Consider the following 24,264-nt stretch of genomic DNA (forward strand, 5'->3'; position numbering starts at 1 on the left):
CTACATGTCCTTAATGCTAGCTGCAGCCCTGGTTATTCTCTTTTTCCTGGAGCTATCCAGTTATGAGTGGGCTTTAATAATTATCATTTATGTTATATTTGTATTTTATTTGCTTTGCAAGCAAGAACAAATTCCATCTGTGCTAAACTCTATCTGTCTCAGACATATCATGTAATGTAGCCTTTTGATACCCAACTGGGAAGACAAACAATCTAATAATGTGGTGAATGATGTGCATCATTAGAATGGGTAAAGTACGCTTTGACAGCAGCTGTCTAAGCCAGTCAACAAAGCTCAATCCACTTCATTTCCCCACGGCAAACATGCAAATCTTCTGCTGCGTCTCCAGCTCAGGTGCATTATTTGCTCAGGTGATAATTTGGCACACAAGGACACCTGCTTCTGCGCTGCCCTTCCAAACCACTGTGAATGAAACTCTCTCACTAATGTTGATGGATTAGTCTGCAAACTATGGTAATTCCAATCATTGGAACTGTGTGATGACTTCCACTGACACAGGCCCCTTAAACTAAAAATATCCCAAGGCTGGCTGCCGTGTTTTGTCACTGCGCTCCTCAGCTTGCTATTAAATGCTGCAGAAAGCAGTTGCTTACCCAGCAGGGAGCTAGTGGTCTGGAAGATGGCCCTTCAAAGTCACAGGGCCTTTTTCATGAGGAGAGGCCAGAAAATATTGGGATATAGGTGCTTTTATCAGCTTCCACTTATCCACTTATCTCAGTGTCCTGTAAATATCACCCTCCCAGTATGAGCTCACCCCTCCCAGCGTTGCCCAGGAGGGCTTTTATCCTTGCTATTTTCCCCTCAGCTCAGATGTTGCCCCGAACAACTTCTGGTCCCTGAGCGGTGTTGCTGTTTACCCAGTTGAAGATTACATGGAAATGTCAGGTGACTGTTGGGTCAATATGCTGACGTGTGCAGGGAGGAACCCAGGCCCAACAAATCAATCACTGACAATTAGACATATTTGTTCCCTACAAGTGACTGCACTCTACAGCTTCACTGTCGGGTCGGGATATAGATCTAGTATCTTAGATTTCCCCGTGGTAACAGCAGAGAAATTAAAGCTGGCTTCTTCATCAGTATGCACTTGTTTTATAACAAACAATACAATGGAGCTGTTACTTTACATTTCAATCCTTGTTTCCACTGGAAACAACACCGACTATTAAAAAAAGAATCAGAAATATCTAATTAGAACAAAAGCCCTGAGAAGCACATGAGAAAATAATTCAATTCTAGTGATCCATTTTCTACGTCTGATCTAAATAGTTTATATTCCTGTGTTTATTACTTAAGATCAGGTGGAGAAAACAAGGTTTTTCCAGGATAATAATCTAAATGTATTTAAAAATGTTAAACTGTAAAACAGGTGGAGCTGTAATTTATATAACATACACAACAACATACATATACCTTGTGTATGGAGAAGTTAAAACTCAGTTAGAAGAACCCATGAATGCTTTTAGTCGGGGTAGAGGTGCACTTCAGCCTCCTGTGGCTAAAATGAGTATGAGTATTACAACAGTAAACTTGTTACCTGACAAAACTTCGTTTTTTCTGCCTGTTTTCACAGATGAAAAAACGAAGTACTTTAAAAACAAGTGCAAAGGGTTTAGCCGGGATCCTTTTTTAAGTCTTAAACACAGGAGAGACAACCGTTTAGATCAGACTTGAATGTTTTTTCTCTAACTTTGCTCTCAGGGCTTCCCTAAATTAGCCTACAAACATTAGAGGTATTTTGTCTCTTTTTTTGTGTGTTATCAATTCACTTTGAGCAAACAGCCCAACCAAATGAGTCCGGGGTATATCCCATCACCTAGCAACTGCAAAATGCTCTGACAAACCATAAACATGTATTTGGTTTCTTATTTTTCCATATTTATTCACTGCTTGTGTTGGCCTCTGTGGATTGATGCTTGTGGTGTGAGAATGAGCTGCAGCTCTACCTATAGTGGAACGAGTGGGTTTGGTCAGTGGGGACTTGGGAGTGCTTGGAGCTGAGGGGGAAGCTGACTTGCCTGAAAAGAAAGACAGATCTTGTGGTTATCAATTGGGAGAGAGCTCGGGGTGCTACCATTCTACTGTTAGCACGCTATTTTCAGCTAAACTCTAAAATTAGTAACTAATCACGTCTAATGTGACACATAATCTAGAATGGAAAAATTTAAATATTTTACATTTGTTATACACAAGGTGAGATGTGATTTTGCCTTTTTAAAAGTGAATTCTCCTTTTGTTCATGATCAATAGACAGAAAGATGGATGTCTGACACTGTTCCTACATTTGGCTCTTAAAGCATCATTTATTTCCTCAGCTTGAGTTAGACATGTTGCACTGAGTCTGCTGTTGCCGGGATAAGTCAATATTCGTTTACAGTCACTAATGAGCCAAGATTAATATGAATTTGTAATTAGGGTACTCATTAGCATTGCTAATAGTGAGGAAGCAACAAACTTTATCTAAGAAGAAGTTGACAATTTTCTAATGAAAGGAGGCATCAGAGTGCTCTCTGCTGATGGCAAGGGCAAACGGCAGACAAGGTCAATTATCTGCAGAGGAGCCGAGCGTTTGCAGCTTTTTCATTCGGTACAGGGAAAAATAAAATGTGTCGACCTGGTTGACAAAACCTGACGATTTATTCAGGCCTGTAGCCTCCACCGGCTCACATTTCTACATCTAAAGCATGCACCCGCTACCCAAAATAATAATCATGACCTACCAACAAATACAGCAAAATTGAAACATATAATTCCAAAGTGAAGCATTGTATGTGTAGGTATGACATGATCTACATACTGAGGCCAACAGTGGAAGCCAGAGTGGAAGCTGCAAGGAAAAAGTATAAAAAAAGAAAGAAAAAGACAGAAGGGACAAGCAATGCTAAGCAGACGTTTACACATTCACACACATTTACAATACACACTGTGTGATCAAAGGTAATGCTCAAAGCGCTGCACGTTTTAGTGGCGTAAGAGAAAGCAGGCAGAGGACAATTAACATAAACAACACTGACATATATACACACAGTGATAGCACAGCTGCCATGAATAACTTAAGATTCTTGCACACACACACACACACACACACACACACACACACACACACACACACACACACACACACACGGAACAGCTCCACAAAATTCCATACATAAAAAAATGAGTCCTTCTCCCTGTAATCATTTTTTTGCTTGCTTTTCAGCATGCAAATAAACAACCCCTAAGAGCCAATTAAGTTTCTTTTCTGTGATTGTAAGGATTCTCCCAGTAAACACTAAGTGATCGCTCACATATTCAACACCTGCAGTGTCTCAACATAGAGTTGAGTCGTTTCTTTGCATAACACAATGACGAGCTGAAGTGCATTTGTATTTAAAAGTGCCACCAAATTATTTATGCTGACAGTATCTGTTGCTGCAGTCCGTTTCACTGACACTCAGGTGAGTTTCCTGTTTCATTTCCCGTCCAGCCTTTCATACGAGGTATGGCGTGCAGTCCTCAGCAAATGATAAGTCATTGAAAATAAAAGATTACATGCTATGAGCCGGCTCATTAAGATTACTTACCCACCAACTCTTCTCATGATTACACAATTCACTATCAAAACCTTCAGTTTCCCCCCCTGCTCAAAGCAATTTTCTTTCTTAGCTGATCGTTTCATAGCTCACGCTCTCCATCCAATCAATAAGCACTTGCTCTCTCATGACAGTGACAAATGAAAACCTTCAGTACACCCATATGAAATTGTTTATCCACAACAAATACTTACATGGAGATATGAAAAGCTTGGCTGCCCAGGCATTGATCATATTCTGCTAGTTTAATGCCCTTTTTGGAAAATAGTGAAATGGCTGCGTCACCTGCTTCACTTAGCTTGAATGCTGCCCGACCAAAGCCCGTCTGTGTTCTCATCGTCTCCGCGGGAAGGGAAGAAAACACACTCACCCACCCACGAGCTTAACCACACATACACCACCTACTCAATTGCCTTCATCACTCACTTGTTTCTAGGGTCGTGGTGCACTCCTCGCTGACAATGGGCCCGCAGCCCACCGTAGTGCAGGAGCGCAGGTACAACTTGTATTTGCTCACGGGCTCTAAGTCGCGCAGGATCCACTTGGTGGTGTCGGGGTTGCTGATGTCTACCGTCTGCAGCGGGCCCACTTCATCTGTGTCGTTGACTGGATGTAAAAGAGAGGGGAAAAAAGGGATACATGCTTATTTGGGGATTTAGGGGTGTCCTAGAGGGAACCTGTATGTAGGAAAGGGAAGAAGTACATGGGGTTACAAAATTGCACTTAGGAGGGACCCACAGACAGACAGACAGACGAAGCCAGAGAGTGTACAATTCAAATGACATTTTGTTTGTCCTGGCTTACTGTGCTTACTGTTACCTGCTTAAAAGTGACTGTGTGGTCATAAATATTTAAAGGTGTCGTGGTGCTGATGCAGAAATATATTGCTTGTTTGGCTAAATATTTCTTTAAAATGCAAAAGCAAACAGACCTGCACGATCACAACTAGAATGTATCAGTGTTGTAACTGTGATGTGATCTCATTTTTCACTACGTAAAGCAGCACAGTAGGTAGGGAGGTGGCATTTATGTTGTTTGTAACAAAAACAAACGCAGCAGGTGCTCAGGTGACCTTTGCTGTGAAAGAGGTCTACGTCTCTCTGGTAGGGGGCAACCATAACAATGACAAGAATGTATTGGTCTGCTTCTCTTTTTGCCCAGACACCACCCACTGTTATCAGTCAATTCAATTTTTATTTTGTTCTCGTTTTGTTTCTAGGGACAAAAACAGTCAATTTTAGGGTGAATTATGCAATAAAGGCTGTTGCAGAGAAGAGGCCACGAAGCACCACATTTCTACCCCGTGGATGGGAACTCTTACTTATCCGCAAGCACTCGGGCCTGACAGCTGGTGCACGTGATCTTATAGAGAGCTGGCTGAAGGCTGCAGACTTTGGCTCTTCCCCTGACTTCAGACTACAACATTTCCAAATATTCTTCAGCCCTACTGGGCTAAATATGGTTGGCCTTGTGCACCGTGAGACAGACCAAGACTTACCAAGACTGAAATCTGAGAATGACCCGACAGTTCGTATGAGTTCAGCTCAAATGGGAAGAAAAACAGAATGAGTTGAATCCAAGGTCATTTTTAACTCCCACTCGTGTGTATCAGTGGACTCGGCTGCTCTCCAGTAACTCTAATATAGAATGGTGTTCAAATCTCTGCACAAATATACAACTGAAAGTGAAATAATTCTTCGCGGTTTCATTTTAGAAAACATTTGCAGTGTAATTGTAAACTGTAGCTACTCTGCCACACAGCAACAGAACATTGCAGTAAACTGCTGTGGACAAATGAGAGGACAGGTTGGGTGGAGTGTGAGCCCTCAGCTTCACCTTTGTGACACACTTAGCTTTGCCTTGTCGAGTGATGTGACTGGCTTCCTGAGAGGCAGGCTAGTAGTTGTGTAGTCTGCTAGCCTGCTCTGCCCCAGGCTTTAGAGCAGGTGAGCAGCTCTTCAAGGCACTGTGACCGTGTCATCCACTTAATGCTGCTGAGGGGAACTTTGGGCTACATGCAGCCTTTACATTCAGGAATTTAGTTAGTGTAGAATACTGACAAAAACTTACTGTAGGAGTTCAGTGAAAAGTATCACTGCAAAGGTACTGCTGGAGGAAAAACCTGCATCATGTCCACATCTACTGGATATTCCTCCACATGAGGCAAGTGTGAAAAATATTCTGGTGACTCATTTCCATAATCTTTCTATATTCCTTAATTTTCATCTGTGGTGGTAAATAAAAGTTTTGCCATTTGAATTTATAATTTTTTTAAGTTACCTTTTATCCCCATCATTCTTCAAGGTGAATTTATTTTCTCCATTAACTATAAACACAAGGCACATATATTGTCTTAGCGATAACAAAAAAACTAAGAAAATCACCAGGCTAAAACTTTTTTTCTTCAACTTGAAATACTTTTTTCCTCCTGTTTCACAGATGAAAGAAACATAAAACAATATACGTAGATCCAGCTTGGGAAATGGATTGCCAGATCTTCTTTTTTCAGCCTCTCAGGGCTGTAATTAGCAGACCTGTGTACTGAGAAACTCACTGATCTACTTTGGTGACACCTTGATACAATGATCAAAAGGTTTCACGCAGAAACTGTCACTTAAAAGCAGATTAGTGTAACAGTTTAAACACCTTGGTGTTCCTGGATGCTCAGTGTGTTGAACGATGTTACAACAGGCCCGACTGTGAAAACCTGTGAGATGTGAAGTTATTACAGGCTTTGGTGAAGATGGGCGTCGCCCTAAAACAGCTGTGCTGAAGCTTGAGATTCCCTTTGTTTCACTGATGATACACTGACAGCTGGCTACATTATCCTCCACATTTCACACATGACTTCCCTCAAGGGGACTTCAAAAAAAAAAGTCACACTTCAAAGAGCCCATCAGTTTTATTGCCGTGGTACAATGAAAACGTCCTCTCCTGAAATACTGTATGACACTTGGCCCTCTTGTGCAGTCGCCAAATCAAACCCAATTATCCGGAAAATGCGGCACTAAGACGTTGTTGGAAGTTAGTCATTGGCTTCGTTGTGACTTTTGTTTAAGGACGTTAAAGTGTGTGCACACGTGGGATGCATGCACTGACGGTATCCCCCGGGACGGTGAGCTACGGTGAAGATGTCCCCTGCAGACAGGATGGGGTCAGTAAAGCTGGACCGTAACAGACTGTGACACAGTGGCCTTAGTCAGCACGAGCTGAGCCCTGATGGTGACACGCAGGCCAGCAGACATCACCCTGACATGTCTCCTATACATACACTCTGATCTCACTATGACCCCGGCCCTATTGGAGCAGCACAATGATTTTCCTTCCCTCGCTGAGGATCATGGGTTAGACAATCACCAAGATCCTCCTTTCTTTCTTTTACCAACACACTGCAAATACTTTTCTGTATCAATACAATATAATATGGAGGTAGAGGCGATGCATTTAAAAGGCTATTTTTCATTTGGACAGCAGCATAAAAAGCAGAGAGCTAAGCCCTGACTGTCTCTCTGTGTTATTGGGTTGCTCCAACTACTCTTTAACTCTTCCCCCAGCATTACAACAAGCCCTCATGTTTGGTATAGAAAAAAGGCTTATCCTGAGACAGTGGGAATCCATTTCTGCTCCTTGCTTCTATATACTCTGTCAAAGGCCTATCCCGGTTTCTTAAGATCTGGGGACCCTTTATTGAACATATTACGAAGGCGATATGTCAACCTGGACACTAAGTGTATCAGACTGTATTGAACTCTACTACATTGTGCATTGCTTTGATCTTCCAGGTTTTCTCGCCTTCATGTTGAGCCTTGCTCAACCTCACTTGGTCTTGGCTCCACGGAGACTCTTACTGACCCTCAATCCACTTCTGGACATTTCAGTCATCATACAGAATGGCATGCATGTGTTCTTTTGTCGTCTCTTCTTGTGTTGTAAAAAAGAGGGAAAATAATCATAAATAGAAAAAGAAATACAGTATATAAAAGAAATAGTGAGGCTACTCAAGTCTTTGATATGCAGTCACTGCTTTCAAATCGAAACATATGGCCTGTGTGTTTTTGCATATACTCAATTTAAGTGGGAGCGAGCTTGAAAGGAACACAGGGATGTAAACACAAGTGAAAACCACAGGGGCTTCACCATTGTATCTAAGTGAGTTAAGCATGAGGGATACGTACTGAGCTGAAACTCGAGGATGTACCCGGTGAGAATCCCATTAGGGTCCAATGGCGGGGCCCAGGCCAGGGAGACGGTGTGCTTCTGTACATCTGTGACCCCGAAAACAGGATTTTTCTCAGGGACTGTGGGGGCAAAGGAGGTAATACACACACACACACACACACAGTAAGCAAACTCTGCAACCCAGTTTCCTTGGCTATTTTTAGATTTTCTCTTCAGTAGTTGTGAATCAATATACTCAATGGTGTTTTTCAACAATCCTACCTCCCTCTGGGGTTTTGAAGTTGAGGGGATGGCTGCCGGGGCCGTTGCCCCGCCCGTTGAAAGTCATGACGATGAGGCTGTACTCAGAGAAGGGCGTCAGTCCCGACACCACGCTGTGGTTTCTGTCCCCGGGGAACGTCAACGAATGTTTGTTTCCGTGACTTTTCTTTGAGTCGGCCAGACTGCGCAGACGCCACCAGTTAACCTGGAAAGAGACAAACACATATGTATATTTTGGACAGAATGCTTCATTGCATTATTGTGTTTTTTCTGGTTGTGTGTGCAGGAAAACATCGAGCTGGCCAAGTAAAGGAGACAGAGCGAGGTGAGAGGAGCAAATGTTTAAAGCGAGGTCAGGGCCATTCCTTTTAAGCTGTGTCTAAAAGCAAAGGTCTGTTTTTGAAGTATTACCCTGTAGCCTCCCAGATGTCCATGTAACTTGTCCTTGTGTACACGCATCCAGCTAACCTTGACCACCGAGCTGTTCATCACCTCCACAGCTACGTCGTCAGGTGCAGCTGAGGGAACTGCAAAAGGCAAACACACATTAGAATCTGCAGTAAGATGAAGTCAAGGAAAAATTGAGCTGTGAGGAAAGACTTGCAACAATAATAAAGCAGTTTGAGTTATCCTGAAAACAACTCAAATGATTCCATCACTATCACTATACAACTATATGGTCTGGTCACCTATGTACAAGAGCACCTATTAGGGATTCATATCAGTGGACTCACAAGGTAAACTATAAAACCATTGGGCTTAAGGGCTTAACTACTGCATGTAATAGCACCACGTTTACACGACAAGGAGAAGAGTCATGACCTGAGGTTACTTCCTGCGGGCAAGTCCAGAAGAAAGCTAAACACAGGAAATACATTAAGCTTCTGTACAGGCTGCTTCAGAAAGTCTAACGGCTGCTGCACACAACCGTGTTAAACTCTAAAACATGTCAACAAAATTGCAACGCTTATAAATGAAGTTGAGCAGAAAAGGGAAGAAAGATCTTTATTAAACCACATCTTTCTCTATAAGATTGTATACTAAAGCTCAACTTTGGCAGATCCAAATGGCAGCAGGAGGGGAGAAACCATACAAGTTTAGGACATCATTTCAAACACATTACCACTTGGTTTTTATCCGCCGGGACTATTCCGCTGAAAATAGATATTTCTAAAGAACAATCCTATATATTTTTAAAGCAGCATCAACTGATATTATAGTGGTTTGAGGGAAGAGAAACAACACGCTTAATAACACCACTCTTGACATAATGGCCTCACAAAGTTGTTATGGCCAGTGTTGCCAGCTAGATTTGGTGACTTTCAACACCCCTTTAGCGACCATAAATTCCATTATTTCTGTCAACACTACAGCCTTCAGTAAAGCTTTTTGAAATTGGAGGTAGATCAGCAACAAGTTAAGTTTGACTTTTCATTATTTAAAATCTTGTTTATAACTGAATAATTACATCATGATGTCACAAATATACAAATGTATTTCACGTTAGCTTCTGTAAATAAATAAATACTCCACTTTGTTCACTAATATATATATATATATATATATATATATATATATATATATATATATATATATATATATATATATATATATATATTGTTTTTGCTGAAAATAGCTGCCTGCTACAGCTGGAACGAGATTGATGAGAGCAGAATTGTAGCTTTAAATAAAATCACGTGAGGTCAACAAAGTTCACAACTCACAGTCCTCTCCTGAGTAGCCGGTCTCTATCTTGGGCTCGGGGGCCCAGCCCTGATGGTTCCTCGCTTGGATCTTGATCTCGTAGGGCACAAATGTGGGAGTATTCTTCACCACAAACGAGTGTCTCTTCACCATGTGTTCCTTCCAGTCCTCCTCCACCTCCTGTCTCCTGTAGCTCACCTTATACTCCAAACCGGGACCATTGTGCTCAATGGGTAACAGGGGCTGATTAATGGGAGAGAAAGCAAAACTAAAAAACAGCAGGAACAATGGTGTGAAGGGTCTCACAGAGACTACAGAGACTACAATTGCATATGCTGCTTCTTGTATGGCACTGCCTCTACAGAATTAAAGCTAACCCACTCAAACTCCAAGCAGTGTTTTATCCCGCCATCTAATAAAACAATGGAACCGCTGACCTGGTCTAGATGCATGGCTTTTCTCTGATATAAGGCTTGCTAAGACATCGTAGATGAAAAGATTTATCTCCTCACAGAAGTCAGACTGTGAGAATAGAATGAGATGCCATTATTCGCAAAAGCATATCATTAACAGTGGGAGAGCTCATGAATGCAGGATTCGGGGACTGCGTTACCATGGCAGGGCAACCAGATAATAAGTGAAGAAGTGATTTATCTTTTTACAATAATGTTGAATATATTACTGTACTTGTTAAAAAACATCTTTTTCATAACTCTCTTTCTAATAAAAGAAAAGGAGCAGCTTTCAATGGAAACACATTCAGAGTGATCCCGGAAAATGTCTTTTCTAAAGATCTGAACAACAGAATGAAATATCAAGAGTGGGCTATTTCCATTAAAATAAATTATTAAATGACATACTGGTTATTGCCTATGAAACATTGATAAAACTTCATCTCTGTTCTTTGACTTTTCAAAAACTGTAGTAGATGTGAATAATTCACTGTGTAAAGGTATCTGACATTACAGAATTTGCAGTAAGAGGATAATAAAAGACCAAACTCTATTTCTTACCTCCCAGTTGATATCCATTTCATGTGGCAAATGACCTTCGATTTTGATATTTTCAGGGTTCTTGTCAGGAGCTGCAGAAAAGAAGGAATATAGATTTTCTTGCTATTGTTAGTGGAAGAAATCTCGGGTGAAACAGGCACACAAGAGAAGAGATTTTCAACAAGAGTGGAATCAATTATGTAGCAGGTCTGAGTCTTTTTAGAGATCACAGAGCGGCAGCGTTGGCAGCTCAAGTGGCCTGCAGGACCTTATCAAAAAGTATGACAAACAATGAAAGGAGGAAGTCTCAGACCTGCTGGCGGGGGTTTGTATCTCTCTGTGGGCTCGCTGGGAGGACTCCGCCCGACACCGTTAACACCAGACACACGGAAGCGATAGTCTACGTGGCCGTGGAGTTTGGGCACTGCCGAGTTGTGGTTCCCAGGTACTCGGAGCAGCTCCTTCCAGCTTCCCGGCTCCCACTGGCTTTCCTCGTACTCGATAATAAACTCTGTTGACAGGCAGAAAGACAATCAGCGTGGTCCTTCACTGCTATGGTTCTTGCCAAAGGATTTCTTATCTAACCACCAGCTGTGCAGAAAAAATCCTCAAACCCTGCTCTGGGCTTGTATATCCCAAAGGGAAAGTAATCCTAATTCATGCTTGGATGAATCAATAATAGACTCATATTGTACAAGATGGTATCAAACCAATCTATTAGCATTCTGAATGACGCCCAAAAAGGTTTTTGTCATATTGAAGGGATAGGTTGGGTGTTTTGAGGTGGGGTTGTATGAGGTACTGGCGGACCGCACATCCCTAGTTTGAGTACCAGCACGGAAAACAAGAAATGTACTGCTGTGGACGGGGGCAGCAGCAAAACCTATTTTAGCCAACTAAAGCTAGAGCCACCTAAAAAAATCTAAATCCGTATAAAAAAATAAAAAAGTGTATTCTTCTTTTGAGTATTTTCACCGCCATCAACTGTAGGTAACACTGACTATGTTAGTACCTCATTTAACCCAATTAAAAAAAATCCAAACTATCCCTTTAATACCATTCACTGCAAGAAGAATGGAGTCAGTGTACACCTGTGTGTGTGCAGGCTGTATGACACCTGCACACACACAGGTGCTCCTTTTACCTGAGGTGGAGCTGTTGTGATCGTCCCCGGGGATCCATTTCAGTTTCACACTTTTGCTCTTGTGTTCAGACAGCACCAAGTACTCAGGAGCATCAGGGACGTCTGAAAACCATCACAACAACATGGCTTTTGGAAAATCACAGACACATCAATTTCTGCAGCAAAAAAAAGTCCATGGGAACAAATGTTCAATCGAATCGTCCCGAGAGGCAGAGGATGTGGAACGAGCTGCATCGCTGCCACTATTTCTTTTAGACTTTACAATGTCAAATATATCTCAAAAGGGCGATTGTCAGACACAGCACTGCGCTAATAAAGCCATGGTGTGCATGTTCATGCTCTGCTTTGGCTTCCTGACATATTGATCGCTTCATGAATGTCTCATACATAAATGTAGCGCCGGGGGTCTCTGATCCTTTGGCCCCGGTGCAGAAATATACTTCGTATGTTAGCTCACCTAACACCATGAGTAGTGCTGAGGCTGTGTCTCGGTCCACTGGAGATCTTGCCACACATGTGTAGACACCCTGGTCCCTGTGGCTTACGTTGATAATCTGAAGAATACCATTCTCCACAATGTATCTGTTGATAGAAAGATGGAGACGCAATATTGATTGACATAACTGAACGTAAAACAATTTTCCAGCGCACAGATGCACAATATGTCATTTTCTGACACGAGGGATCTCTCAATCAAAACAATAATAAAAGATGGAGTTTGGTGGCGATGTGAAGTAGCGTTGGATCATGGGAGTTGTTGTCTTCCCCACCATTGCAGTCAACTTCTCCAGGTTAGGCTTTTGTCATTGTTCAGGATGTTTTAGCAGGAGCAGAATTATCCGCAGAGGTCGCCTCCTCTCCAAAACAAACAGACTCGCTGATTAAAACCCTGAATAAAGCAGTTTTGCGTTAAAAATCTGCATTTCCCTGATGCCGTTCGGCTGATAACTTCAAATCCAGACATCCAATGACTAAAATCCTAAAGATTAATACGATTTTCAAAAGTGTATCGTAAAAACGTGGCTTAAAGCTGGATGAAAAATGACAACCACAACTCTGACGCATGTGCAAAGGGGATACGACGCCTTTACAGGAGACCAAATGAAACGGACCCTTAACTTGATTAAAATCACAGATTTTTCTAGGTCTGAAAATAATTGGTAAACATTTGGGAACACAACTCAACAATATATATAACACATTTCAAACTCATTTTTAGACATTATAACTTTTCATTCTGCAATGCTGAAAAGAAAATGGAATAAAATCCAGTATCCTACCTTAAATTCTCAGTGTAGTTGAGGGATATCTCCATTTCATCTTTTTCCCACAGGAGCTCAAAGTCGTTGGTGAAGGACTTGTCGTACTCGGCGAGGCATGAGAGCTGCGCCGTGGTACCTATTAAGACCTGCAAGTCCTCCAGGGCCTCCACTATTCTAGTGGGATCTTCCATAAGGCACAAGCTTATTAGTTACATTTGAAGGACTGTGAGACACCGCAAACACTTTTACTGTTAAAACTCTTTACCTTTCACGTAGAGCATGGCGTCGATGGCGGACGATCCCTCCGTGTTTTTAGCTAAACATGTGTACTGTCCCATGTCGTCTTTCTCCGCGCTGTAGATCTCCAGCGACCCGTTGTCGTGAACCGTAAACCTTAGACCCTCCACGGATTCAGAGGAGTCGTCTTTACTCCTGGAAAACATTCGGAAAAAAAAAACAATTAACTTCAAAGTGCTCTCAGGCCAAATTAAATATGAACACAGCAGCAGTCTGATTGGATAAACAGCAAACTGTGACAGCAAAGAAGAAATTAAAGTTGCTTCATAGAACATTATATGTTAAGTGACTGCAGGTAACCAATAAAGAAACACACTGCATGCAGAGGGACTGGATGCATCCACCAGTTGAGATCTACTGCTCTCTGCTGGAGTATGGGAGACACACTTACCAAGTGATAGTAGAAGGAGGAGAGCTGAAGACCTTGCAGTGCATCATCGCTCCCTTCCCCTCCACAGCGGTGTAATCCTCCCCCTCGTTGGTCAAAATCACAGGGGCCAGATCTGTAACGACCATGCAGCAGAATCTCATCATCAATCTGAAGTTGTTTGAAAAGCATAGGAGGCCGTAATGCAGAGGAACCTAGGTGTGGCACTAAACGATTGTACTGTCAGGACTTTTAGGCAGTGAAACACTGACAGAGAGCAGGTTTGCAATTTAGCAGTCTAAAACCAAACCAAACAGAAAGGAATGAGGCAGATAATCGTGAGTTAAATGACCTGACAACACTGCTGCCTGCCCTCTGCGTTAATTGTAGGCTTCTTTGTGTCAAACAATTACTCAGCTGTCAGGTTGTCAGAAATGTGTAAAAGCAAAAAATCAAATCAAAGAAGAAAACAATGGATTCCTGAGTTAGCCCAGCGCGTGCACCTTATCTGTTGTAGCCAAAGCCTTCCATTAAAATGGTCTGTCTCTCCTAATTGTTTACAAAGGCAGCCTCTGGGACTTAGCATTCAGCGGCTGTCCAGCTTTATTAACTCCTGTGTCACCGAGAACAAACTCCCCACATTCGTGTGGAGCGACAGAAAGCAACATTCTGTTTTTTTTATTTTTTATCTGCACTTGTAAAGCAGCACATGTTCATCTTATGGCCCTGAAGTCAGTATGGAATTGAGGGAGAACTTGTTAGCATATAAATGGCAGGGAACTGGACTTGTTGCTCCACAGGGAGAACCGCTAGCCTGAATGAAGGAGTTACAGCTTGTAGACAGCCCTCCTTCCCCGGGCTCCTCACTGCTTTATGGGCATATGCCAACATCAGCGCCAGCTCTCCAGACTTCACACGTCAGTCAGCAGTCTCCCAATGACTCACTGCAAAGTCTGACACTTACTCACATACACTGTGAAACAAACACTGTTAAGAACAGGATTTTGTTTTCTACCTGTACTTGATAAAAACATGAAGGTGAAACTGAAGTGATGATGGCTTAGCGAGCTAAAAGTACTTACTCATAACCATGATGTTTGCGTTTGACAGAAGGGTCCCGTGTTTGTTGGAGGCCTCACACTGATAGACTGCACTGTCAGACGCTTTGGCGTTATGTAAAACTATGGTGTCATCAAACGCCTTCCTGTTGGCTGCAGGGGCCCCTGTAAAATAAATTCAGTAAATACAGGAGTTTTAGAAAATCTGCTTCAACACTGTGTGTGCATTAAAGATGGACTGGACTCAAAATATAAGCTTTAATTTCTACAAAGAACTCTCACGGCTGAAGTCAGAATCCAGTAAGCCGGGGCGATCTATCCAGCCCACTTTTACACTCTGTCCAATGCTATAAATTATGTATGACGGTTTATTAGGGCAATTGTAGGTGAAAGAAAAAAAGACTGAGCCGAGGGATAGAGGTAATATTCTGAGAATTTTTTCCTCCTGAATTTCCTAGATTAAAGTCGAACATCTACGGGGGGAAATCTAAAATGTATGAAAGGTTTTTTTATCAAGGCTTTACTTTACAAAGTTAGATCCACTTCCTCACACCACAAATGCCGCCACCTGCCGTGTATTATGCCTGCAATTTGATCCCAGAATCACTATTATCATAAGCATCCGGACAGTGATGAGACATGCTGTGAAGGATTAGTTCACCAAGTTTTTCTTCCTGTAAATCTGGTTTTTCTCAGAATATTACCCTCTCTTATGCAATATATTGTATTCAAAAATAAAAGCAAGACGACGTCACCTTTTAGTGAAGAGAGTCTAAAGTGAGAGTGTGGTGGGGACTGACCCTGCAGAAGTTCACCGTTCACCCTCCATGTTGTAGTCGGCTGAGGAGTCCCGCTGGCAGAGCACTTGAGGAGCACGTCTGAGCCGATCATACTGAGCTGACTCTCAGGCTCAACCACCCACTCTGGAGGCTCTGGGAAGTCACAATCAGCATTATATTATCAAACGGATGAGTGTCATTATAAGAAATACACTAAGCATTTACAGAAAGTGGACACAATCACAGGAACAATTGTGCAAAATATGTTATTCGGTACAAGAGTCCTGCTGAGATAAATGCTACATTTACAGGTCTGGCCATTGAGGCAGAAGAGGCAGAAGAGGCAGAAGAGGCAGAAGAGGCACTTCAGCTGCGTACTGCCTCTCTACAATCATTGCTGGGATGTAATAGACTTTATGTAAAGGTTTCTATAATTTAAATGATTATCTTCAAAATGTAATGCACTTGCTCGTACACCTTCATATAGGCAGATGACACAAAGCCCAGTATAGCACAGAGCAATAGAAACTATTCACAGCTGAGCACAGTGTGGTTGTTTTCAGGATATTTGATTAACAAGTATAATGACTCCATGTTTTTTTCCGGAGACAATATTTCACTCTTCGCTGCACATCCTCATCAGGTAGATGTGTATGTATAAATATTATATTGTTGCATCTTTCGTGGCATACAGTATATATATATATATATATATATATATATATATATATATATATGTATACACACACACATACTGTATTCCCCTTTTCACAACTCGATACATATTCAATGTAACTCTGAAACTAATCAGTGGTGAAAGTTAAGTAGGCTCCATTTACAGTTCAAAGTAAGCAGAAAGTACTCAAATACAGTACAATGTTGAGGTACTTTACATTTTTATATTTGCATCATACTTTAAACTTCTACTCCAATATATATCAAATATAACTATAGTACATTTTACTTCATTATATTTATTTGACAACTATAGTTGGTTAACCTTTTAGCTAAGCTTGAGAAAAACAACGCATTGTTAAAGATTAAACCTGTGGTCTCCAACCATACATAACACCAGTGTTGAGTTGGAATTCAGTTCAGATCCCAAATATATGTCAAATATTATTAGAAGAAAGTCTAAAATATGAATATAAATTCCTGAAATAAATGACCTGGAACAACCCTAACTATCCCTTTCAGCACATTTCTGAATGCAGGACTTTAACTTGTAATGCAGTATCTTTACAGTTGTATCTTTACAGCTGTATCGTTACAGTTGTATCTTTACAGTTGTATCGTTACAGTTGTATCGTTACAGCTGTATCGTTACAGTTGTATCTTTACAGTTGTATCGTTACAGTTGTATCGTTACAGTTGTATCGTTACAGTTGTATCTTTACAGTTGTATCGTTACAGTTGTATCTTTACAGTTGTATCGTTACAGTTGTATCTTTACAGTTGTATCGTTACAGTTGTATCGTTACAGTTGTATCGTTACAGTTGTATCTTTACAGTTGTATCGTTACAGTTGTATCTTTACAGTTGTATCGTTACAGCTGTATCGTTACAGTTGTATCTTTACAGTTGTATCGTTACAGCTGTATCGTTACAGTTGTATCGTTACAGTTGTATCGTTACAGTTGTATCTTTACAGTTGTATCTTTACAGTTGTATCGTTACAGCTGTATCGTTACAGTTGTATCGTTACAGCTGTATCGTTACAGTTGTATCTTTACAGTTGTATCTTTACAGTTGTATCTTTACAGTTGTATCGTTACAGCTGTATCGTTACAGTTGTATCTTTACAGTTGTATCGTTACAGTTGTATCTTTACAGATGTATCGTTACAGTTGTATCTTTACAGCTGTATCGTTACAGTTGTATCTTTACAGTTGTATCGTTACAGTTGTATCTTTACAGATGTATCGTTACAGTTGTATCTTTACAGATGTATCGTTACAGTTGTATCTTTACAGATGTATCGTTACAGCTGTATCGTTACAGTTGTATCTTTACAGTTGTATCTTTACAGTTGTATCTTTACAGTTGTATCGTTACAGCTGTATCGTTACAGTTGTATCTTTACAGTTGTATCGTTACAGTTGTATCTTTACAGATGTATCGTTACAGTTGTATCTTTACAGCTGTATCGTTACAGTTGTATCTTTACAGTTGTATCGTTACAGTTGTATCTTTACAGATGTATCGTTACAGTTGTATCTTTACAGATGTATCGTTACAGTTGTATCTTTACAGATGTATCGTTACAGTTGTATCGTTACAGCTGTATCGTTACAGTTGTATCGTTACAGATGTATCGTTACAGTTGTATCGTTACAGTTGTATCGTTACAGTTGTATCGTTACAGCTGTATCGTTACAGTTGTATCGTTACAGCTGTATCGTTACAGTTGTATCGTTACAGCTGTATCGTTACAGTTGTATCGTTACAGCTGTATCGTTACAGTTGTATCGTTACAGTTGTATCGTTACAGTTGTATCGTTACAGTTGTATCGTTACAGTTGTATCTTTACAGTTGTATCGTTACAGCTGTATCGTTACAGTTGTATCTTTACAGCTGTATCGTTACAGTTGTATCGTTACAGTTGTATCGTTACAGCTGTATCGTTACAGCTGTATCGTTACAGTTGTATCTTTACAGTTGTATCGTTACAGTTGTATCGTTACAGCTGTATCGTTACAGTTGTATCTTTACAGATGTATCGTTACAGTTGTATCTTTACAGTTGTATCTTTACAGTTGTATCGTTACAGTTGTATCTTTACAGTTGTATCGTTACAGTTGTATCGTTACAGTTGTATCGTTACAGTTGTATCTTTACAGTTGTATCGTTACAGTTGTATCTTTACAGTTGTATCGTTACAGTTGTATCGTTACAGTTGTATCGTTACAGTTGTATCTTTACAGTTGTATCTTTACAGTTGTATCGTTACAGTTGTATTCATACTTTTACTGTAAAGGATCTGAGAACATCCTCTACATCTGAACCTAATCAATATCATCATGCACTGTTTTATTAGAGCTATTAATCGGCTCTACAGGCTTCTGTAAACAAAGTGAATGTCTGTCATCAGTTTACTGTTCAAACCGCAACTATTGAAATTATTTTAACTGTGTTATTAATATTGTTACATACAACACCACAGTAGTTTCACAGCCTGTAGTTACCTTCTACTGTTACACGGAAGTAATGGTAGGTTTCTCCGATTGCGTTCTTTGCCTTGCACATGTACTTCCCACTGTCTTCCTGTTCAACTCTCGGCACGATCAGCAATTTCCCATGATTCTCCAGTGTGGCTTTAACGGGGAGTTTATGACCCATCTTCACCCACTCAACCTGTGGAGTTGGACTAACAGAAAGGGGACAAACAGTGAGTCTAACAAAAAGCAGGATAATGACTATACATTAATCAATCAAACGTTTTGTTTATAAAGCGTCTATCAAACTAAGCAAATGCACTACAAAGTGCTTTCAAGCGAAAGACCAAACGTAGGATGTTGAATAAACTGAAATGCTAATAAAAAATAAATCAATAAAATATTGATCAAACAAAGAAGGAGTGAACTTAATAATAATAATAATGACAATAGAATAAGTATAACTATTATAAAATATTACTAAAAAGCCAAATACATTTCTGAGAGGTAGTCTGGTCCCTGGCCTTATAAACTAACAGCTAACCAGTGTAAAGACCTTAAAATTGGCCTATTGTGTTCTTTTCTTTTGGTCTTAGTCAGCAGACTTTTGAATTAAGAGCCGAGAGGAGAGTGTTACAATAGTCGAGCCTGCTGGTAATAAACAAGTCTGTCTGTGTTACTCAGAGACAGATAAAGAGAGATAAGGGACGAAAGATGACATGAAAAGCGAAAATTCCTAAAATGTTGGACAATTATTAAATAATATTTAATTACTTAATAATATTAAAAAGGCAGTATTACTTACAATCCCTCAGCAATACACTCCAACTTCAAGTCCTCTCCTTTGACCAGCTGTGTCTCTGATCTGGCACGAGAGGGCGTCAGAAGAGAGGGTATTCTCTCATGGATTGCATTAGCTAAGGAAGGAGAGCAGAGATTTAGACAGTGTAACAGAAAAATAGACGACTGGACGTTAATATTTTAGACATTTATAAACACACATCTGCCTTGTGCACACAGCTGTTTATAAATGTGTGTGTTCTACTCTAAAAACTTCAAACTTACCAGTGGAAGGACTCATGTCACTTTTTTCTGAAATGGAGTTGAATGAGACAAAAAACAATGAACATGGGGACAGCGTGGATAATCCAGACAAACATCACCGAGATCAAAACCACAACATGAAACCAAGGAGATGCACATAAACAAGACAGCATGACACTTTGGCATGATGGCTTTTGAAGTGGAGCTATGAATATGGACATCAATGAAATGATCAGCACTCTGAGAACAAATCAAAGTTTTGCATCATTCTGGGTTGAGATGAAAACAGCACTCGGGTGAAGACAAAGCAGCCGAAGTGACACCTACTTGTCTTCACGATGACAGACATGGCGTTCTTCTGAACGATGGTTCGTATTCTTGGGAAGGCGGCGAAGCAGCAGTAGTCTCTCCTGCTGTCCCTCTCCACCGCGTGAGAGAAGTAAAGGTCTCCATTCATGCCCATAGACACCCTCTCATCCTGCTCTATGTGCTGAAGATCTGAGCACAGACAGAGCAGCATTTCATGTGTGTTTACACCCAGAGCATTCATCAGCCAGGAGGACGTCAGCATCGTCATAACGTCATAGGGGACATTCTTCTGCAGAAATGGTACTTTTACTGAAGTACATTTAACTGATTACATCTGTGCTTTTACTTAAGTAAGATTTTGAATTAAGAACTTTTACTTGTAATAGAGTATTTTTAAATTGTTGTATAATAAAGATACTTCTTCCACGACTGCCATTAAGTTTGGAAAGAATCTTCTTATTCCACAATGTTTGACAGGATCACATATACAGTGTCATTTGTATCATTGAAGCTATATGATGATTAAGCAATAAAATGCTAATAAGCTATATGGAGGATTTTTATTTAATCATTTTATACACATTTCCCCAGTAATCAGCCTGACATATTGAGCACATGTGGGAACTTTGGCCTCTCCACTTGTAATGACCGACCTTCAGATCAGTGAACTTTAAGGGATTAATCAGTTCAGGAGGTGAGGAGAAGATTATTTGAGAAACTTTTGCCATATATTTTTTGCCATCTAAATATACGTAAATAAAGTATGTCATGGGTGAGAATGAAAGTGTATCATTGCAATTTGTTTACATTCGTATATTTAACTGAATTGCACATTTTGAATGTGCTTTTACTTAACATGTACCTTGCTGTGTATGTCTAATAATCAATCATATTATTTTAATATCTTATCATATACCCGAATTTAGTTTATTCTCCTTTGTTTCTTCTTTTTTTAAAGCTTTTATTTTCTCTTTTATAGTATTGGATTCAGTTTTTATTTTTGCAGTTTTAAAGCACTTTGTAATGTTTGTTTTAAAAGGTGCTGTACAAATACAAAATACTATTATTTGTATTACATCACTATTCATTTATCACAACACTTACTGATAGTCATCCAGTAGATCTGAAGAGGAGGTATTCCTTTAGGTGGATTACATTGTAAAATAAAAGGCTGGCCTTCCTCCACCTCGAGAGGATCAAGTGTTTCTTTAGGAAACTTTGGAACATCTAGAAAAAAGAAGCCAGACATGAATGAACAAAATATGCGATGCAGTTCCCTTATACTCCAGGAGATGGCAGTAATATCCTTCTTGGATTTATTGGGACTCATATGAAGTGTTTTCTGTTCTCTGTGTCATTCAGTCGATCGCATTCTTTGGGATTTCTCAGTTCCTGGACTGCAGGAACAAAATAGACATCACTACTACTACTGTGTGCGGCTTGTCACCACTGCTGAGTGGTTGAAGCCCAGCCAAATGTTGTCCACCATGGAGTGGATTTTCTTTGAGAATGTATATACTGTGTGGAAACTAACAAACTAAATGTAGCAAAGGAAATGATGGAGAGGCTGGATCCCACTCCATGCTTTTTTCCATCGCGATGCTATAGATGAGATGTTGCGAGGGGTGGTGAGCTCGGGAGCCTCAATGACTTTCTGCCACGTCCAATACAAAGCTCACAATGGAGAGGTGCAGTCATTACCCAAGACTGCTGGCCCTGAATAAATTTGAAAGCACTGTAACAGAGCACCACACACACACACACACACACACACACACGTTACTCACGGGGCACAATGAACTCAATCTCCTTCGATATGGCGGTCCCCAGTCTGTTTGAGGCGTAACAGCGATAGGTTCCCTGGTACTCTGTAAGGTTCCCATTATTGGGTATCACAAAGGTCCCAGAATTCTCCTCTTTCATCAGCCTTGGGTCTAAAGAGGGGTCGAATTCCTGGTCATTCTTCGTCCATCTGAATCTACATAAAGAAAGCCACTGTTGAAATGTCAAGTCCTTCAGTTAACACCGCAGCATGCTTATTTTCCAAACCAGAGCACCCAAACACAACATGTTGACAAACTGTTGTTGTTTGTTATTGGTGTGTCTGACTGCTAACAAGCTCTCAATCCCCTCCTCCTCTCATCTGAAGCGATGCGAGGCTCGGTACTCACTCTGGCTCGGGGTTCCCTTTGGCTTCGCACGTCATGGGGAAGCTCTCGTCGAAAGGGAAGGCGATGAGAGAGCTGGGCGACTGAGCTGTGATGGTAGGCAGCTGCTCAACTGGGCAACAAACAAACAAGCATGAAAAATGTGAGAAACTCAACACAGGCCTCAATACAGAGCTCTACTCAGAATGTGACACTATACTTTGGGAAGTGGTTCCCAACCCTTTTGGCTGGTGTCCCCTTAAAACAGAGCAATGTCTACGTGTGACCCCTCGCCGCAGCTTACACGGCCTTCATGAGGTCATCTCTATGAGCAGCTCATCTGTGGCCGGTTGCACAAATCACCTGAAGTAAAGAATTTCCTTAAAGTCTAAGTTAAGATTTCCTTATAATAAAATCAGTTGCACAAAACAACCTTAAGTGTTCTCTTTAAGGTTTTCTTAAAATGTTGCCTTAAGTTTAAAAGTTTTTCTCCTTATCTTGGTCTTATCCTTAAGGAATCCTTAAAGGCCTTTTATGGCCAGAACAGGCAAGTTGTAAAAATAGTTGGATGGACCTCTTATGACCTCTAATTAATTTCTGTTGCATTTCCTTCCACATTTGCTGATATTTGCCGATCACATTCATTTATCACTTTGTACTTTGTTTTTCTGCAGGAGTATATTATATTATGTGTTTTCCTCCTCTGACCAATTTGCTTTTCTTGTCTTCTTTTCTTCTTCCATTATTTTTTACTATCTGTAGGTCAACTTTGTGAGACCATAACGGGTATCACAAGCGCACGTGGAAGCAAACATACGGTTTCCATGGAAACAGTAGAATACAAGACGTCTCTTGTAATGCAGTAAATGCCTTGAAAAGTTTTTTTAAGGACATATTTAAAACATATTGGACTCTTTTACTACTTAAACCTTCTTAAAATCTACAAAGTGGACAATCTGAAAAGTAACAGTTACTCTTCAAGGGCCGGTTGCACAACATTAAGCCTTAAGGTGTCTCCTTAAGTATGACACTTAAGGCTTAGTTTCCCCTTAAGGGTGTTGCACAGATTCCCTTAAGAAAAACTAAAAACTGAGGAAATGTCAGAAAGATTACAGGATTTTGTCTGACAAATATGTTTTTCTTTCTTTCTTATCCCTTTAATCATCTTGTGACCACTCAGCTTCTACTTGAGACCCATTGGTAGGTCTGGACCCTCAGGTTGGGAACCACTATTATGATGTGGACTATTGTATGTCGTCATAAAATACTGACAATAACGTTACTCAAGAAGTGAAACATAAATTATTTTGTCAATAGAGTTGATGGTTTGCCATTTAATGAATTAGTCGTTTTGTTAAATTGGTTTTATTTTGGCATAAAACTCTGATGGTATAGTTGTGACATGTGCTAAGCATGGAACAAACATAAACAATGACTATTAATAGTACTGTGTGTAGTGGAAAATGAGGACATGCCGTGAGTCGTACAAGCTAAATGGAGTCACGACTGATGACACATGAGATTCAGATCCAACACATATGGCTGTAAGTAAAGCTGCTGCTGCGCTCAACAGCAAGCCAAGGAGATTAACAGAAGACAGCAGAGGATGTCACTAATACCAGCTACGGTATAGCAGAGTGAACTTACTGTTTACATGACCTAAAACTACAAAATCCACGGCAGCAGGGGGGGAAATAAACAAAACAAAAACAGTCAGCAGTTTGGGAATAATCTCTTCATGTCACAAGCATTCTTTATATAAACCCTTTAAACACACACATGAGTAATGCATAACAGCAGGCTGAATTAAAACGATATTCTGACATCAGGGAGCACAAAAATACGTTTGCTTTTTTAGAAAGCCTGTTTGAAATGGGTTTTTTTTATCAAGCTCTTAAGAAATACTTCTGAATAATTTAAAGGGAGAGGTTTGATATGCGTTTCCAAGGAAACTGGGATACAAGCAGAT

At 40.5% G+C, this 24,264-nt stretch overlaps 1 protein-coding gene across 4 annotated transcripts in view; it reads right to left on the reverse strand.

Annotated features, from left to right (window-relative positions):
- The window catches only part of chl1b (cell adhesion molecule L1-like b), a 67,022-nt gene that overhangs the window by 8,513 nt on the left and 34,245 nt on the right, over nt 1–24,264 (reverse strand). For 2 of the 4 annotated variants that reach the window (XM_029432330.1, XM_029432331.1), the window contains exons 3-24: nt 23,943–23,960; nt 22,320–22,428; nt 21,936–22,126; nt 21,253–21,375; nt 20,167–20,337; nt 19,861–19,887; nt 19,601–19,712; nt 18,826–19,007; nt 15,661–15,792; nt 14,885–15,025; nt 13,827–13,938; nt 13,404–13,570; nt 13,157–13,322; nt 12,334–12,458; nt 11,877–11,978; nt 11,046–11,243; nt 10,754–10,824; nt 9,761–9,983; nt 8,448–8,563; nt 8,037–8,241; nt 7,772–7,894; nt 4,023–4,202 (exon numbers count right to left, since the gene is read on the reverse strand). In XM_029432330.1, coding sequence (XP_029288190.1) covers nt 4,023–4,202; nt 7,772–7,894; nt 8,037–8,241; nt 8,448–8,563; nt 9,761–9,983; nt 10,754–10,824; nt 11,046–11,243; nt 11,877–11,978; nt 12,334–12,458; nt 13,157–13,322; nt 13,404–13,570; nt 13,827–13,938; nt 14,885–15,025; nt 15,661–15,792; nt 18,826–19,007; nt 19,601–19,712; nt 19,861–19,887; nt 20,167–20,337; nt 21,253–21,375; nt 21,936–22,126; nt 22,320–22,428; nt 23,943–23,960 — 2,994 coding nt within the window. The remainder of the gene's footprint in view (nt 1–4,022; nt 4,203–7,771; nt 7,895–8,036; nt 8,242–8,447; nt 8,564–9,760; nt 9,984–10,753; nt 10,825–11,045; nt 11,244–11,876; nt 11,979–12,333; nt 12,459–13,156; nt 13,323–13,403; nt 13,571–13,826; nt 13,939–14,884; nt 15,026–15,660; nt 15,793–18,825; nt 19,008–19,600; nt 19,713–19,860; nt 19,888–20,166; nt 20,338–21,252; nt 21,376–21,935; nt 22,127–22,319; nt 22,429–23,942; nt 23,961–24,264) is intronic. The other 2 variants (XM_029432332.1, XM_029432333.1) reach the window with 2 other exon arrangements.

The sequence above is a fragment of the Cottoperca gobio genome, chromosome 5 (genome assembly GCF_900634415.1).
Source record: "Cottoperca gobio chromosome 5, fCotGob3.1, whole genome shotgun sequence".
Taxonomy (NCBI): Eukaryota; Metazoa; Chordata; class Actinopteri; order Perciformes; family Bovichtidae; genus Cottoperca; species Cottoperca gobio.